The sequence below is a fragment of the Hippoglossus hippoglossus genome, chromosome 13 (assembly GCF_009819705.1).
Source record: "Hippoglossus hippoglossus isolate fHipHip1 chromosome 13, fHipHip1.pri, whole genome shotgun sequence".
Lineage (NCBI taxonomy): Eukaryota > Metazoa > Chordata > Actinopteri > Pleuronectiformes > Pleuronectidae > Hippoglossus > Hippoglossus hippoglossus.
Genome location: NC_047163.1, coordinates 25,228,810 through 25,246,913, shown reverse-complemented (window position 1 = coordinate 25,246,913; position 18,104 = coordinate 25,228,810). Strand labels below are relative to the sequence as shown.

The 18,104-nt window shown below is 42.3% G+C and overlaps 1 protein-coding gene and 1 long non-coding RNA gene across 2 annotated transcripts in view; one reads left to right on the top strand and one right to left on the bottom strand.

The window, feature by feature from the left end:
• Positions 1 to 2,092: 2,092 nt before the first annotated feature.
• LOC117773345 lies at positions 2,093 to 17,728 on the top strand. Its single transcript, XR_004615909.1, has 3 exons — positions 2,093 to 2,283; positions 11,357 to 11,363; positions 17,718 to 17,728. It is a non-coding gene; the product is annotated as an uncharacterized LOC117773345 (long non-coding RNA).
• Positions 4,259 to 18,104, bottom strand: part of LOC117773341 (gap junction delta-2 protein) — a 28,567-nt gene continuing 14,721 nt past the window's right edge. The window contains exon 2 of the mRNA XM_034605165.1: positions 4,259 to 5,949. Coding sequence (XP_034461056.1) covers positions 5,100 to 5,949 — 850 coding nt within the window. The 3' untranslated portion in view covers positions 4,259 to 5,099. The remainder of the gene's footprint in view (positions 5,950 to 18,104) is intronic.

Genomic DNA, 18,104 nt, shown 5'->3' with positions numbered 1-18,104 from the left:
AAAGATTGGTGTAACATATCAGCAATGTTGTCTTTCCTGAGTCTGCTGTCAGTGTACTGCACCCCGATTAGACGCCTGGAAGGAGCTTCACAGAGGATTTATCGTATTTACACTCTAAAAAGTTGTAGGTTGTAAATTTGACGTTGTGCTGGGGACTAAACCCTGGAATGTTCTGGTGTGTGACATCTCACGGTGCGAGCCTTTAACCTGTTATATTCCTGTGTACCCTGTGTTTTACAGTAGTTCATTTGACTGATTTGCTCATAGATCAAAAGACGTCTTCTACAGAAAGATTATAAAGGTATATATATATATATTCATGTGCAAATTTCTTAATGTAGAGGATGGACTGTGTGTAGTGTTTTTCAAAAATTTCTTGGGAGTAGAAACTGATGCCTTGTCTATACTATTGCAGATATTTTTTTTTGAATGGCTATTTCCCCTTCTGTTTCTGAAAAAATCTCTGTCCACACGACTTTTGTTTTACAAAACACGAGAACACAAAAATGAGCACAAATCCTGAAACAAGCATGGCGCGCTAGTGGGCAGTGATAAAGTGAAGGAAAGTAAACTTGTATTAGACCTAGCAGTGCCAACCAAGCACAGAGAAACTGGTGTATAGCCGCCATTCGTGTAGTTGTTTCTGGCGCAAGTTCACTACACAAAGCAACAGTGGGCATGTGCGAACTAGGCTGTGACGTAATCTTTTACCACTTGCTCTGTTTTAGTGAAACAAAATTCTGTTTGCGTGTGGACGAGAGGCTCAAACGCAGAGGGAAAAGTTTGTTTTGCAAAATATCCACATTTGTGTGGACCGGACGTACGGCTGATACTGTTATAAGTAGTATTAACATCACTGAGTTGGTATTGTCTGCCTGGCTCTGTACCGTCTGAAGAACTGGTTAATTATTATACACACTTTGCATCAAGACATAATAGCTTTGCTCCATAGTTTGGACTACAAAAGTCTTTCTTTAAAGATTCTGTTGAAGAAAACATAGAAACATGCTTATTCTAGCCATTACACATGCAGTTAAAAAATCTTTTTAAATGAATGAAATTTTGTATATCACTTTGGCAAGGGAGGAAATATAACATATTTTCTGCTATTCTTATATTTGAATACTCTACCCTTGATTTTATACATTGAAAAAAACTTTTTGTTCCTTTACATAGAAAAAAACATCTTTCTTTTTTTTTTGATATGTCACTTCACAAAAAGAGCAACAGACAACAAAATTAATCCACAAGTCAAAAAAATAAAGCAAATGAATAAAAGACAAGTTGCATAATTCATTTCACATTGACAAATACAAAAGCAGACGGTAGTGGAGAGTAGTGGAGTGTTGGGATATCTGGTGCCTGATTTTACTTTGGAGAAAGGTTCAGCCACTTCCTGTGGAGCTGTAGAAGTTGTGAGTCACTAATGAACGCTGGATCAATGGAAACCAAAGAAAACCAGGACACATTTACGGCCTCACACAGTTTCTGTTTGTGTTTCTGACCCGAATGAAACCACACATAGGAATAGTGAAGAGCAGTGAACCTCAAACTCCTCCTGTTACATTCAAGTTCCTAGAATTAATGTATGTTGGACACGTGTGTGTGTGTACGATTCACTGAAAACAGTGCTCACACCAGCATTGACCTGTGCTCTGTGGAGATTAGATCAGTGCTGTTCTGCACAGTGACTCCAGAAGGAGTTTCGTATACTAAGGACATCAGCTTGGCCTTTAAGCTCAAGGTCAGGCGCTTTAAGCCTTCGCTAGGAGCACAAGCTCCCAACAACTGAGGGAAGCCAAGACTCTGCCGCTATTATTAGGCATTCTGGCGTGTCCTGACAGCGTATTTGTCCTTCCAAGCGCCTACTGTAGACTGCACGGTTTGCATTGAGCCCCATAGAGATCCTCAGAGGAGTCTAAATCTGGGGATAATCACCTGTAAGAATCACAGAGATTATGTCAGTGGGAGTGAATGGAGAAACAGAGAGTTGGGAGGAGTGTGTGTGTGTGTGTGTGTGTGTGTGTGTGTGGGGGGGGGGGGGGGGGGGGGGGGGGGGTCCTTCTGCTACATAAACTGGTGCTTAAACACCTTCTGTGGCTCTGTGCTTTCAGTATTACTTATTGTCATGTCACTGTATCTTCAGTGCAGCCACAGAGGAACCTGACGACACACTTTTCTTCTAAAAATAACACAAAATACAGAGAGAAAGATTATAAAGATTTTACATCCAGTAAATAAAAGGGAACTGCTCTTTAAATATATATAACTATTGATTCATTTGTTGTTAAGAGAATTTAACCTAGTCAGTAAGTAAGTGTCTCCTGGGTGACACTGATGCAATACCTTTTTTATTTGCCTCCATTTTTTAAAATGCATTGGTGGAAATGTAGGAAGTACAAAAACATAAGGCAAGTTGAGAGGAATGGAACAAGGAGTTCAACTACAAATCTTTTTACAAGGAGGGTTTCTTTATATTAAGTAGCAGACGAGGAACTTCTGAAGCTGCAGTTAAACAAGTTTCTCATGAAGATAATGTGTTTCATCAAAGCGTAGAGATTGCGTAGCATTAGTGCATGTGTAAGAATCAAACATGTGGCAATGCTAAGCTGCTGCAGTGTTGAGCTACGTATATAAGGTTCGCAGTGGTGAATGAGATTCTCAGCTGGCACAGCTAAATGCTCTGACCTATGGCAGTGTGTTTAGACCAGGTATAAGAAGCATTAGTGGGAGTTTCCTCTGCCGATGACTGATGTCACTGTACATCAACCCCATCATTTCTTTGACTCTGCATCAGACTCAATGATTTATAACAGACAAGATCTGGGTTTAGAGAGAGCTGTTTTGTGCTTGCCTCTTCTTGTCTTGACAGTAGTATGCTGGTCCATTGTGTGCGTGTGCGTGTGTGTGTGTGTGTGTGTGTGTGTGTGTGTGTGTGTGTGTGTGTGTGTGTGTGTGTGTGTGTGTGTGTGTGTGCGTGCGTGCGTGCGTGCGTGCGTGCGTGTGTGTGTGTGTCCATATCAGCTATAGAATTTCTTTTAAGGGTACCACCCACAGTCCACTGTCCCTATATGTGATTTCACTGCAGCCTCACTTTTGGGTTGTTCTTAGTGAGTCCATGAACGTGGCCTTTATCCCAAAGTGAGTTCCTTCAGTCCACCACTCTGCCACTCGTCTGCATTATTCAAGGTGCAGCACTCTCGATCATCATTATCTTTTTCTACTTCTTTCATGTCATTCTTTTACTTTTCTCTTACAAGGCATGCATTCTGAAAATCCAGTCAGGAAGAAATGCAAAATGAAAACCACTGAGAAGGAAAAAAAAACCCGTCCAGAGAGAATAAAGTACTCATTGGTTACACAGCTTCATCGAGAAACATTGCTCCGTGTAAACATGCCTTTTTCAAAACGGCTCACAGGCTTTAATTGCCAGAAGCCGTGCAGCTGATTTGGAAGAAAAGCAAGTCTCTCTGTAGGAAACGCTCGGCTGCGTTGCTCTGCATTCTGCAGTGGATTCACAACTGCTCTTAAGGTTGCCAAGATTGTTGTAAAGAAAATAAAAATCAGCTGCACAGCCTCAAAATGCTTCAAAACAAAGCTCACAACTCGTCCCTTCCCACCCGTACATGTCATTAATCAGTTCCATCGGTGAAAAACGCTTTAAACTAAACAAAAAATGGAAAAAAAGACAAATAGTTTTTACATACGAAAAAACAGCAACATGATGTCCCAACCAACCCCCCTGAAAAGATAAATAAATCTATTTGGATATACTCTATTTGGATAAATGGACAAATAATATTATCATGTTATACTCTATGCAACTCAAGGATGGCACCGTCGCTTTCTCAAAAAGAAAATCATGATTCATGGTGATAAACTTTATCAAATTTGTTTAAAGTTGTAATAAAGTCATCACTCTGCCTCCTCCACGAGCTCCCTTCTTCTTTCTGTCCCCCTCTCCGTTATCTCTCAACACACTGGAATGCTGGAAGGAGGGACGTTTGGTTTGTGCTTCGGGAGACACTGACGTTTACACTTTGTTTGTTCATTTGTTCGTTAGTTCCTCTCCAGAGTTTACGTAGCAAGAGTGCAGCGAGAGTCATTACTGTCACCCCAAGCCCCAGGGGACTATGTAGCTGCCAACCGTGGAGCAGGGAAAGTGAGAGATAGAGGAGAGGGAAGTGTTTATGGTTCTCGCTCTTGTTTGTGTTAAAATCATCTTTTGCCAAGAGACAAAACATAAACGTCGTCAGTCTTTTTCTCTTGGTTTTGGCTTGTGACAGTGTTCCAGCAGAGGTGAGGCTGACACTGATCAGAGGCAGCTCCGTCTGTCTTGGCTTCAGTTTTTACCTCGAGTCTCCAGCGAGGAGAGGAAGCAAAAGAGAAAAGTTCCCTCTCTTCCCTCCCTCCGCAGTTCTTTCATACGTTTTCCCAGAGTGTGATGCATCCCTCCTACTCTTTCTCACTCACTAATTCGCCTTCGATCTCCAGAGTCTGTCATGGCTTTGACAGTTCTTCCGTTCCTCTTTTAATGATGTTGCCGCTCGTCCTCTCTGTCCCACCCCTTGTCCTGTCCTCCCTTTTTCACTGAGGCTGACACAGTCCAGAAGAAAAGCACCATGGGATGCATCAAACACTGCCATTGTCTTCCAAAATCCCCAAATAACACTGAACAGCATCTCATCAGTCCTCCTCTCTCTTACCCTCTTCTTTCTCTTCTTTAAAGTCCTGCCCTCTTCAGCCTCTTGAGGATTGAATTCCTCCCATTAAAAGAAACGAGGGGCAGAGGAGAAGGTAATTAATTAAAAAGACAAAAGTAGAAAATGGAATAGCTCCCCAGGAGACCAAAATCATGTTCGTATGCAGAGAACTTTTTGTCCCCTCTTATGCTCAGTCATTTTCTTCTTCTTCGACTCTCTCCAGACCTACAGAGTCGTAGAGTCAGAGATTTGGTCTTCTCGCATTGTGTTTCATTCTACAGAGGAGAGGTCATCTTGTTTGACCTCCACACCGTCGCCATTAAATTAAAATCAAAATTAATTCATACTCTCTCGTGCACATTCATCCACTCCTCCTCGTTTTTTTTCTCTTCACGGTCACACGTAGGCTGATTCGCTGGACTGTGTGCGACCCAGGTTGGGTGGCTGGGACAAATGGGCCATGTCCTTCTTCCTGATTTCGCAGATAGACTTCCTGCGGGCCTGGACGCCCCTGATGGCCGCCTTGATCTTGCGCCAGCCCAGATGGTTGAGCTCAGCCAGGTTGAGCACCACGCAGATGCCACTCACCGCAAACATGAACACCAGGAAAACAGTTTTCTCCGTGGGCCGGGACACGTAGCACTCCACCTCCTTGAGACACGGATAGCGGTCGCACTCGAAAATCCCAGGCACGCTGAAGCCATAGAGGAAATACTGGCCCGCCAAGAAGCCGATCTCTAGCGCGTTTCTGAACACCACCTGAATGATGTAAAAGCGGGAGATCCCCTCTTGCCGGCGAACCTTAGAGCTCTTCCCATGGGTCAGGCCCCGCGGGGCATTGGGAATCTCCTTCACCTCCATGCAGTCAGGTTCTTCCTTCCCTCCTCCGCCATCGCCGCCATGCTGAACTAGAATTCCATTAATGTTGCGAAGCTTTCGCGCCCCGTCCCTTCCCCCATAGTCCCTTTCCATGATGGGATAGAGAAAGGAATAGCGCCGGTCTTTCTGCTTGGCCGACTGATGGACGGAGTAGGTGATGAAGCAGAGGCTGGGCGTGCACACCAGTATGATCTGGAAGACCCAGTAACGAATGTGGGAAATGGGGAAGGCTTTGTCGTAGCAGGCCTGGTTGCAGCCGGGCTGGAGAGTGTTACAGATGAACATTGTCTGCTCGTCCTCGTACACTGTCTCCCCAACGATGGCCACGATCAGGATACGGAAGATCACCACCACTGTCAGGAGGATCCTAGCGGAGGAAGACAGAGATAAATGGGGTTAATACACTCAGAGACATAAAGTAATTCACTGCATTAGGAAGGATGTGATGTCCTGATGTCCTTCCCACCAGAGGTTCTACAGATGTGCTGAATACGAAAGGACAGTGCAAGGAAGAGGGAACAGATGAAAGATTTGCAATCATATTTCAAGTATAAACAGCTTCGACACAAGAAAAGATGGACAAAAACCACAATAAGCAGTACTAAAAATATCTGTGTATAAATATACTCTGCACTATTTTTAAAATAGTGACAGGTTGCAGTGAGATAAATATAATTCAGTAGAAATACTGGGATCTGTGGACTGGCTCGACACAAGAAAGTACATCTAACGTGCTTTCATGTGTAAATTTTAGCTCGACAGTGCTGAACTTGAAGGGAGCAGAGAGCTTTGGAATCCAAAATAATGGAAGCTATAATTTCAATTTAACTTTATTGTTCCATTCAGTTTCATTTAACGTCCTCTGTCAGAGGGTATAAAGTGCTCCATAAAAAAGGAAGGTTTTTAGGCCGTTATGAGACAGGAGTCGAAGTACCAATCCATCTTTCGATTGAACTCATTGTGCCATGAGTGACCAAGCGAACAAGCTTGTTACCTCACAGGTAATGTGAACAGGGCGATGGCAGTAACAAAATGCCAGGTGAGAGTAAACAACACAGTAAAGAGGAAGCAGAAAACACTTCAGAGAGCTCATGTGCTGGGCCAGATCTGGTGGAGGGGCCAGGGCAACACTGGCACATGAAGTGCCCCTGTCCTGTCAGTAGTCTTAAGTTATCTTCTAACAATACTAACAATACAAATTAAATTTGTTAGGAACTTTTATTTTACGAGCACTTTTAAAGTTCCCAATGTCTTTGAGGGAACAATTTTCACAACATATTCAATGATGTGTGGCTTTGCTCCAAGCTATAGAGCTTAACAGTAAACTAGAAATGACTTTAATGTGCCCCTTACTGAATCAGGGATTGTACATAGATGTCGGACATATAATTGGCATCTCTGTGTAAATTGTGGCCCCTTTATGGCCCCTGATTTAGAAAAAACCTAGATCTGCTACTGCTTCTGTGACTGATTGGCGCTCCTCTGGCTTGCTAGTGTGATCACTGGTATGTCTGGGCCTTCATCATGAGAACATCAACAATACAACTGATCCATCCAACTTACATCCCTCAAATATTTTTATGAGAAAGCATCAAATCTTTAAACCCATGGTCTTATAATGAAAAGGGACAAAAAGCAGAGACTGTATGGGGAAGATGGACAAAAAGCAGGAGTAGTGAATAAGTAGAAGGGAAGTGGACATCACAACTTGCCTTCATGACACAACAGAGCAAGATGAGCAGGAAATTCAGGAGAAATCTGGTAAAGGACACAAAGTGTGGATGGAAAAAAGTCAGAATTGAGGTTAAGAGGAGGGGTTCGAAATTGAAATCACAGGGGGGAGCCTCAGGAAGGACTTTGAACTCCTTAATCAGAGAGAGAGAGAGAGAGAGAGAGAAGTGAAAGAGGCAGAGAAAAGAGGAGGAAAACGGTACTAATGATGGACCACCGTTAAAGTCACTACTCCTCCACAGAAGAGGACTACTCCAGAATCCATTTATCAGCCAAAGTAAGCACTCCAAAAAGAAGGACAGTTGGCTCATGGCCTGTTTTAGGTGACTCAGTATGCAATGTGTGTGTGTGTGTGTGTGTGTGTGTAGTTGTGAGTTTGGTTGTGTGTTTGGCGAGGGTGTTTACAGGTATAGGGAGAATTGGGATGACATGTCTCCTCCTCGACTAATTTTAGTCTCTTCTCCATCATTAGGCCCAGTTAACATGGCAACCTCCGTTAAGAATCACTTAAGTTGGAGCTGTGATTAATCTCCGCACACACACACACACACACACACACACACACACACACACACACACACACACACACACACACACACACACACACACACACACACACACACTGCCCCGCAGAGTAACCTCTCAGTTTGTGTCTCGGTTATGAACAATACACACGCATTGTCTGCTTTCAATGCCCTGCCCTAGCAACAGGTGTGACTGAGGTTATAACCTTAGTTGCAGATTGGTTGCTATTTCTGTGTGTGTGAGAGAGAGAGAGAGAGAGAGAGAGAGAGAGAGAGAGAGAGAGAGAGAGAGAGAGAGAGAGAGAGAGAGAGAGAGAGAGAGAGAGACTTATATTTGCTCTTTGGATGTGTGCATGTTATGTGCATCTATCCAAGCATATGCTTACGCGGGCTGACTTGGCATATCGGTACACTTAGTGTGTCTGTGTGCTGCATAATGTTCGACACACACGGTAGATGGACTACAGGTCTCTCCCCCCCCCCTCTCTGTTCTGTTTCCTCTCTTGCAGACATCTTTCTCTTTGTTCTTTTCTTACTATATTCATCCCTCATTCATTTTTCAGATCTGAGAACAGGCAAGCACTTCAGATAGCAAGCTCTCTGCTTTTTCTTCTCGTCTGTGCAAGCCTGTCGGCTGTCTCGCGCTGTAGTCTGTGACTGAACTACGTCTGAGACCAGGCTGCAGACTACTGACAGGACCGAACGTCGCTGTTAATCTGTTGATTGATTACTGCCTCCTAGTTCAGTCCCACAAATATGAGATAGCTCAAACTGATTTCTGCATAAGATCAACACTCACTAATCACCACCATTTATATTAATGATAATCCCATAAATAATTGTATGATAAATCACTGTCATTACTCCATGTGAATCCGGAGCGCGCGCCATTACTATAGCCCATCGAAACCTGACCTCATTACATTTATCATGGATTTATGGGTTTTATGTGCATACAAGTCAATAGACGGTGACATAATATAAAAATGGCTTGCAGGCAGTGCTGCTGGGCAGTACAGTATGAGGTACAATTCATTCCTGAGAAGTGGTCATTTTGCCGAACCCAGTCCATTAAAATTCAAAGAGATAAAGCACAGATACAACAGATTCATGATTAGAGTCTTTCAGACTTAAACAGTAAACCATAAATCAACCAGTTTTACATAATGCTGTCATGTTTGAGAGTTATTTGGCTTAGGCAGTAACATTTCAATGTATCATGGTCCACTCAGTTTTGAATAATGAACCTTCAGTTCATTAATATAGTAATATAGTAATATGTGTAAAAGACATCTATAGATGTTGTCAGTAATACATATGTTCATGCACGTGCACACACCTGTGCCTGACCCCATTATGCAGAGTAATCATACCTTTGTTAAAATAGGGAAATAGAAACTTCAAATATCACGTTTAGTCTCAGTCCCTCACTAACATGCATTTCTCTATAAAGGACATTTGTCATACGTGTTCACAGCAGCCACCTCAAACCTCCTCTTAGTCACATGTAACTCTCCCTCAGGATGAGTCTGGATTTATTAAATAGCATCAGAAAGAGATGGTAGCTGTCACTTGAATTTACCTCAGGCCACTCCTCTGTATTTCATAGAAAGAGTTATATTTGTTATGAAACAAACACAATAAGAAGTTCTGTATGGCTGAACACCACTGTAACCAGTGTATCTAAAAGGTAGCCTCCTTCTATACTGCACCAAAGACATCTGCAGCCAGATAATCATTAGATGGCGTTTGGTGGTGTGAATGTACCTCTCATCAAAACAACAGGTCACCAGTGGCAACCTCCAAAATGAAACCTGAAAGAGTTATTGCCAATCCGTCCACCTGGGATCAGCTGGGATGTGGAGTGAGAGCGAACGAAGGATGGAGGGAGGGAGGAATGACTGCAAAAAAAAAATGAAATGCTTTTGCCCTTGTAGTGACTCCATTAAGGAGCTTAGTAGGCAGAGAATTCACAATACCAGAGCGAGAGAGCATTGAGCTTAATGTCCGCATGTGTGCATGCAAACACACACGCAGATTTTACATGGCCACGCATGCACACATGCACGTTTGTGCAAATATCCATGCATCCCAGACAGTGAGTGGAGACTGAGTGAGTACAGAAAGAAGACATCAAATTGCTGTTTAAGATGAATTAGTTCCAGACAGGGATAAAAAGATTATGAAGTCACCAAAAAACCCCAGTGTGGCTGGGACATCTTCTCCTTAAATTAAAAGAGTAACCTGCCAGTGCTGGGATGGAGTGTGAGAGATGAAGGGGGGTAGTAAGGAAAACCAGCAATGAAGGAAAATCTCATCATAGAGAATGAATTATATAATAGCCTCCACACGCAAACCCACTGCTGTAATCTGTGGCTGGGCCATGGGAGGATTCTTGCATTAGGTTTTTTTGTGCTAATTCCATCGAATAGCTTTAGATTATCGTACCCCCCACACAGCATCCCCCACCTGTTCTTTCTCTTCCCTCTAGAGAATCTTTCTTTCTTCGCTTTTTTCTTTCAATCGCACCCCTAGGGCTCTTTGGCCCTACTTCCTCTTCTCTCTCTCCCTCTGAACTCCCCCCCCCCCCCTTCCCAATATACACACACACATCCGCTACCCCCACCCCCATCAGGAATAATCTCCAGATTGTGTCAGTACTTTTCTATGAAGAGCCTTGTTTCTCTGCGAACAGTCCCACAAGGCATTTAAACTGTCCGTGGTTTTAGTCTAATGCGGCTCGCTCGCTGCTGCCAAACACTCCTGTGGAACTGGTTCACCCGGCAACTGCATTTCAATTTTGACTTTTTATTTTGGCAAAAATGCCCCAAAAATAATAATCATCAATTGCAAACCTATGTTGTTTACTTATGCTTCAAAAACATACACATGGCAGAGATATTAGCACATATCCCAACACACACACACACACACCTTCTGCTCCCAGCAGACAATGTTTGTTGTTCCCTTTGACTAATATGTTGCCTGTGTTTCCACACAGGTATTGGTGATTATACAAAAACATTATCCTAGCACAATTCCAAAAATGCCTCCTCCTACAATCATGCCCCACCCACCATTTTTTTCTCCTGCTCTTCCTCAGTATCTGACAGTGGATATCTTGCATTAAAAGGGTGTTTTTCATTTTCAAAGCTATAATTATGGATGTGCAGTTAATTTTCAAAATGAAACGGGCACAGTAACGTAAAAAAAAAACATAAGTTCTGCATCTGACGTAAGAAATCCTGTTCAATCTAATACCTTCATATGCATTCACTTTAAAAATATGCACATGTATGCAGACACACACACACACACACACACACACACACATAGACAATACTGCTGCTCCCCCAGTGGTCTGCATTATTCAACTTCCAGAGAAATTAAAATCCCATGCACAGTGAGGCTCTCTTTTAATGAAACCTTGAACACTGTTTACATGGCATTTGGAGAGGGTGAGTTGAATAAAAATAGACGTAGAGGAGAGGTGGGAGTTGGATGTAGCTCAATAGGTAGAGCTGGTGTAGAGTGGGTTAGTGAGGCAAAGCATATGAAAATGAAGAGTAGACAGTATGTTGCTCCTCATGTGGTTAGAGAGAGGGACAGTGTTTGATCAGGAGATGGAATAGAAAAGCAAATAATTCAGACATTGTGGATGAAGAAGGTGAAAAAAGAGGAAATTAAACCAGGAAAAGGCATAAGAGTGTGTGGATAATGAGGAAGAGGAGGCAGAGGACAGGAAATAATTGGCCAGGTCTCGATGAGGAGCGTGAGTCTCGGAGAGATTGGGAGATGTGGTGATAAAAAGAAGAGGGGAGAGGAGAGGAAGAACAGCTGTGGTTCCTTTACCCAGAAAACACAACACAACCTCTCCCTCGCACCACCACCACCAACAACCTTTTTTTCCCCTCCCATCTCTCCTCCCTCCTTTCATTCTCCCCTCCACTCAACTCCCCCCTTCTAGTTACCACGGCAACAGGCGATGGGCAGAAAACGAGAGAGAAGGGTGCCGACTGGAAGCCAAGTTAACTGAAGAACAGCATATTTCTGCTGAGGAGGCGAGCAGATTTGTTGTTGCACCAGTTAAGATTGTGGCTTAGTCGCCTCAGTGAGCTTAATGCTTACTTTATGCAAAAAAAATCCTGAAGTAAAGTTCAGTGAAACAGCAAATTATGCCAAATAGGCCAACTATGTTATCCTGCTGTGTGGAAGCTGCTTAGAAGATAATTCAGTGAAGAAAAGTACATGAAGAAACGCAGGCTCGACTGTCGTTCCAACATCGCAGACAATGAAGGTTCCTTACCAAATGAGACACATAATCCATTTCAAAATCGATATCCAGCATCCCGTGATTTAATTTCTGCTGTAAACATAGCATTTTTGTGAGATGTTGAATTTCCTCTATTTCCTGATCGGAATCATCAATGATTAAGTAGAAAATGCAGCCCCTTGGCTGACCGGCTAATCCCTCTCAGAGCGTCACCTTTAGTCTCCATCAATACCTCCTCCTGATTTTCTCTGCACCTCTCCCCTCACCGCTTTTTCCTGCACGTCCATCACTGCTGCCGCTCCGTTTCTACTCTCACTTGCATCTCTAACCGGTATCTCTGTTTGAACTAACATGGACTAATTTTAGTTGAAGTTATAGAAATAAGTAACACAGTCAGTGTCAGGCTAAGATTAAAAAAATAAAAAGATTCTCAAACTGATTTTCTTATGATAGGGAGAGAGACTTTATCGGACTACATCTGCCTGGCCTCATAGTATAAAGTCTGTAGAAATCCAGGAGAAGTCGATGTGTGAACACAGCAGGGGGTCGCCCGCTGGATTCACAGCGAGCGAGTGTGGGGGTTTGAAAAAACTACAAAAAGAAAACAAATATCTCTGGGTGAAAAAGCAGTGTCATTAACATAGAAGACACTGAAGGAAGTGTGAGGAGACTTTGTGGAGATAAGAGCTGACGATGGTGTCTGTGTGTTGCGAACAAAAATCATGTGACCCAAGCAGCGGAGTTAGTACGTCACTTTCTGCCTCTGCCTGCTTCACCTGGCTGCTCCACCTCTCGCCTGAGGATTTGTTGCTGTTGCGAGCACGTCTGTGTAGAGTGTTGTGCATGTGTGAAAGGCAAACTGCGGGTAAACTCTGAGGCCAATTCTCTGGATTTTACCCGGAGGTCGTGTCTGAAAACGGCTTAATTAACACAACCAATCATTTCATTCGGTCCAAATAAAACAATTGGCTGGCGTACCTGTCAGTCACTTACCGACCTGCATGCACCTTGCTGAAGCAGAGACGATAGCCAGAGTAGCTTTGACAAGAGGGCTGATGGGATGGGGTAGGATGTTTTTCAAAGTGTAGCCTGCTCTTGGAAGCTTTTACAGGATTACCAACCCTAGCTTTAATGAATATATGCTACAGGCCCAAAGAAAATCTGAGAAACATTATGACTTCCGTTTTCTTCACAAGCAACACATAACCTCTTATCAGCAGTTTCACTCTCCTTAACCATTTGGAGTCTTAAGCTAGTGTGGCTGTTTTTGAATCCCTATGATTTTGCCTTTATATCTATTTCTCAGCACAACATTGCCTATTAGTACAGACAATACATTTTTCACTTTGACATATATATTGGACACATCACAGGATTTGAGCACCCTGCAGATTCCAAGGGTGTTAACAGTTTTTTAACTTAACCAAATCTTAACAATAGAAACAATAGATCTTAAAATGATTATATGAATCGTTTTTGTCAAGGTCATGTGCACCATTAGAGCCACTAAACTTTTATGCCTTGGTCATTTTCGCATTTCATTTAAATTTTCCCCCTTCTTTCTTTGTGTTTAGAGCTAGGGTTGTTTATCCTGGAAAGGCGAGTAAGAGCAGACTACACTTTGAAAAAATGCAACGGATACACCCCACCCCCTCCCATCGGCCCTCTCATCAGAGCTACATGCCCAAAACACATGAACATGCACTGATAACTGCTAGAAGCTGATTTTGGCTATCGTCTCTGCTTCAGTATGTCTCTCCGGCTGCAAAGTAACAACTTTAATTTGAAAACTGCAAAATAAAACATATATCAGAAGAGCAACACACACGTGGTCAATTTATATACACACCTTTCTTAAAATAAAAAATTACCTGCAGTACAAGACATTTTTTAGAATATAGGAAAAGATGGTGAATGTCCCTTGTATGTTTGAAGGTCTCCTGCACAATTTAATTTACCAACTAACTGTAGATGTTAGCAGGTGTTAGTGGCGGCCAGTGGATGTTAGGGGCATAACCTCAGTTGTGTGCCTTAGCGTCATCAAGTGTTTTGGCCGAACTTGAGGGTATGCTGAGGCTTAAGTGAATCTGACTGGCCACTGGCTTGTATGGCAGTACTATGAAAGCCATGTAGTAGTAGTAATGTTTTGTCATTAGTGTTAGCAGAGCTTTGGGGAAAATCCCTCCTCAGTCCGTCCTTCTCTTTGTTTACACCAATCTTTATCCTGCTTCTCCTCCTACGATTTTTTTCCTTTTTCTTTTGCTCCTGTTTGTCTTAAGGGCGTCAGTTGGTAACCTGAACACAACATACAAGCATCTGACAACTCTAATTCTGTCACATCAAATACAAACTGACCCTTATCGCTCGCTCTCTCTCTCTCAGTGTTGCTTTGCCAGGGTTTATCAATAGCTAGTTCACTGCAGGTCACCATGCAGGCACCAGACTCACACAAGAGCCCTGACACACACACACACACACACACACACACACACACACACACACACACACACACACACACACACACACACACACACACACACACACACACACACACACACACACGCACACACACACACAGAAGGGACATTCCGGTGCTTTAGGCGAGTGAGAGAGGGAGTGAGGGGGCTGCGTTCTTCCCTACCGACAGACCTTTATCCTGCATGGCCACCCATGTCCAAACACACAAGTGCACATTGACACACACACACACACACACACACACACACACACACACACACACACACACACACACACACACACACACACACACACACACATTCACCACCACACTCCCATGCTAAGACCAATATAAGAGCTATACGCGGTGTAACTGAATATGGACTGAATTCTCTCAGCTCACACAGGATGAGGACACCTCTGTGCACATGTGCACACACACACACATTTTAATCAGGGATGTGCACACTCTCCCAGCTGTTGCAGGGCGTTACAAAGCCGATTGTGTCTGACATTGACGGGTGTTAGTTCCATCCTCTGGGGAGAAGATGAAAATGAATTTCTATCATAGCGAGCAGTTATAATGGTTTTATCAGCGTCTAGTCTGGTTAAACTTTCATGTCCAATCCGGTGGCATCAGAGCCTCGGGTTCAGTTTGGGTCAGCCCAGATAAATCAGAGAAGTTTAGTACCAGGGGATGAAAATTCAAGAAGTAATGTATTCAAAGCAAACAAAATTTACATGTCCACTCTATAAACTCCACGGAAGTATAATTCAGACGTCAGACTCATACCTTACTTGTGTATTTACTTTACTCCACTGCATATCTGAGGAAAAACTTTTTACACTACTACATATATTTTACAGCTATAGTTGGGGACAATTTTTAAAGGCAAACTCAAGACTTATTATTTTAGTCCGGCGTTCAATTGAATTTTAATTATTTGTCCATGTATTGACATTTTAGCCTGTTTTATTATTTGGTATATTTTGTATTCACTTACTCTGTTGATGTCAGATTATTTTACTTCCAATGCTATGCTGAAACTATATTCTATTTTATATTTCATTTTTTCTCTCTCATGTTTTTAATTATTTTGATCTCTTATATATATGTATATCTAACTGTTCATTTCGGTTACCATTAGTTTTTTTAATCCTACTGTTTGAATTTTAGTCTAAATTCTGCTTCCAGGGTTTCCTGAGTTGTGCAGGTGTGTGTGGGCGGCTGGGATTGCTTGTGTTTCTTGAGGATGTTTCGCCTTTCACCTGTGGAGGCCTCTTTGTCTCGCTGACTGGTGGGTAGTTACATAGATAAAGACCCACAGACTGCTTCGGTTTTGCTTTGTATTTATATTTATGTGTGTGTGTGTGTGTGTGTGTGTGTGTGTGTGTGTGTGTGTGTGTGTGTGTGTGTGTGTGTGTGTGTTTGTGTAATTCAAGTCTAATTGATAGATTTATCTTACATTAAAAAGTACAACTGCAAACATATATAATGATATTGATTATTACACATTAATCTAACCATGGCTTGTGACCTCTTACAGAGACAACATTAGGGCCCTTTGTCACATTTCAGAGGATTTCCACCAAAGACACATTCCCATATAAACTTGCATAGTTTCATTGACTTCAAGGCTTTAAGTGATAAAAAAAATATAATATTCCATGAAAAAGTCCAAAGCCTTAGCGTTTGCATTACAATTTAACATGATATTACCTTAATATGTTGTAAGTGTGCACATGAACAGATTTCATGTTCTCCATGCCCTGCATTACATTAAGAACTCTGCACTGTAGACACTGACAGTACTCTTATTATGATATACTGTAGTCTCTGTATGTAATCCTGCCTATGTAATCTGCTAAAATGGAAATCTAATAATAGTATATTCTAATACTGTTCACTTATCCATCAATCTCTCTCTCTCTCTCTCTCTCTCTCTCTCTCTCTCTCTCTCTCTGTAAGCACACGCTTATAGACAAAGGAATTTAAGTGGTGTATTGATGAATGTGAACTGAAATTGAAAATTGTAGCTCATGGCTCAAAGACACAGACATATACAGTATGTGCACATGAACACACACAGATGCAGATGTCCAATGTAATTTGGGATATGTACCATTTAATTAGTATTCTATAATGAAATCCATTAGGAAGTCAATTTGTCTGACCAAAGACTGTAAAGGCTTTTTTGATTAGCATTTTTTCAAACATGATTAACGAACAGATTGATCCCAGGAGAAGGTTAAGAGTATTAAATGTCTTAAGTATTAAACCAATGCACTGGTTCATAAGTGCACTATACACAAGGGTCTGCATGTCCATATATAACTGTGGCAGTTACCTTGGCAAACAGATTAGGCGGTCAAGTAAGGGTTAAATATGAGCACAGACATCAAAAATAGACTTTTTAAATCTTCTCAGAGAGATCATCTGAAACGGAACAATGGAGGGAACAAAAGGAAGTGCCACGAGTGGTCACCATGGCAACAGACCAACCAGTTAGAGCATTTGGTTTTCAGGGAGGTTGTAAGGTTGTGATGGAGGGGTGAGAAATGAGCGGGACTGAAGAGGAAGAGACCGAAACGCGTGGGCGGGAAACGAGGGAGACAGAGAGAGAGAGAGAGTGACATAGGGAGTGAGAGAGACGATGGGCGTAATCCGGATTAAATCGGTGGGTTTTGGACAATCTCGAGTCGGGACTGCTTCGCCCGTGCCAACATCCCACCCACTGCGTCTCTCCTGTGCCAAGCTCCAACCCAAATCAGCAGCTCTGGCACATGCAGGGAGCCTCCATGACACACAATCAGGCAGCACATAGCTGCACAGGGAACATCCCAAACACGGTCACTCACATGAAAAACACTCTGTACCTGTGGAAACCACTAAGGATTCATTTAGATTACATTTAGCCTCACAAATCTTCTTTTTCTATTTTTGGTTTCTTAACCTTTAAAACTAAACTGACAGTAAACATCTCATTATCTTAATTCGCTTATTTTGCACAAATATTGAAAAGGTGTGAATTGGTTTAGGATTGGTCAACAATGCCAATGGTGTCTGTGGTGAATGATTGAATCTTCTGTGCTTATGCAGTGCATTTAACATCTGGATTTAATGGGTCACTTATCTGGTAATTCTGCAAGTATAATTAAATGGGAGGCATTAGTATGGCTTGAGATTTGCTAAAGGTCCCAACCCTTGAATTTAAGAGTATACCAGCTCCCACCCTTGTGCCCTGACCTGCTATAGCTGGTGATGAATCAGTTCATATTTAATTCACCATTTAGCTCAAAAAGGAATAACTGGTCAAACAATCTTTTAAGGCATAGTTCACATGATTGAACATTTCTTGCTCATCATCATTCTCTTACACTTAAGAAATGACATAATCCAACGTTATTTCTTGATGATGGAAACAACAGCTGCCGAAGCAGTTGTACCACAAGGTCCAATCTTGCTCAGCCAATTGAGTTAATCAGTTATAATGTTCAAATTTGCTAATGATCTGTTTTTCAAAAAGAGACATGGAA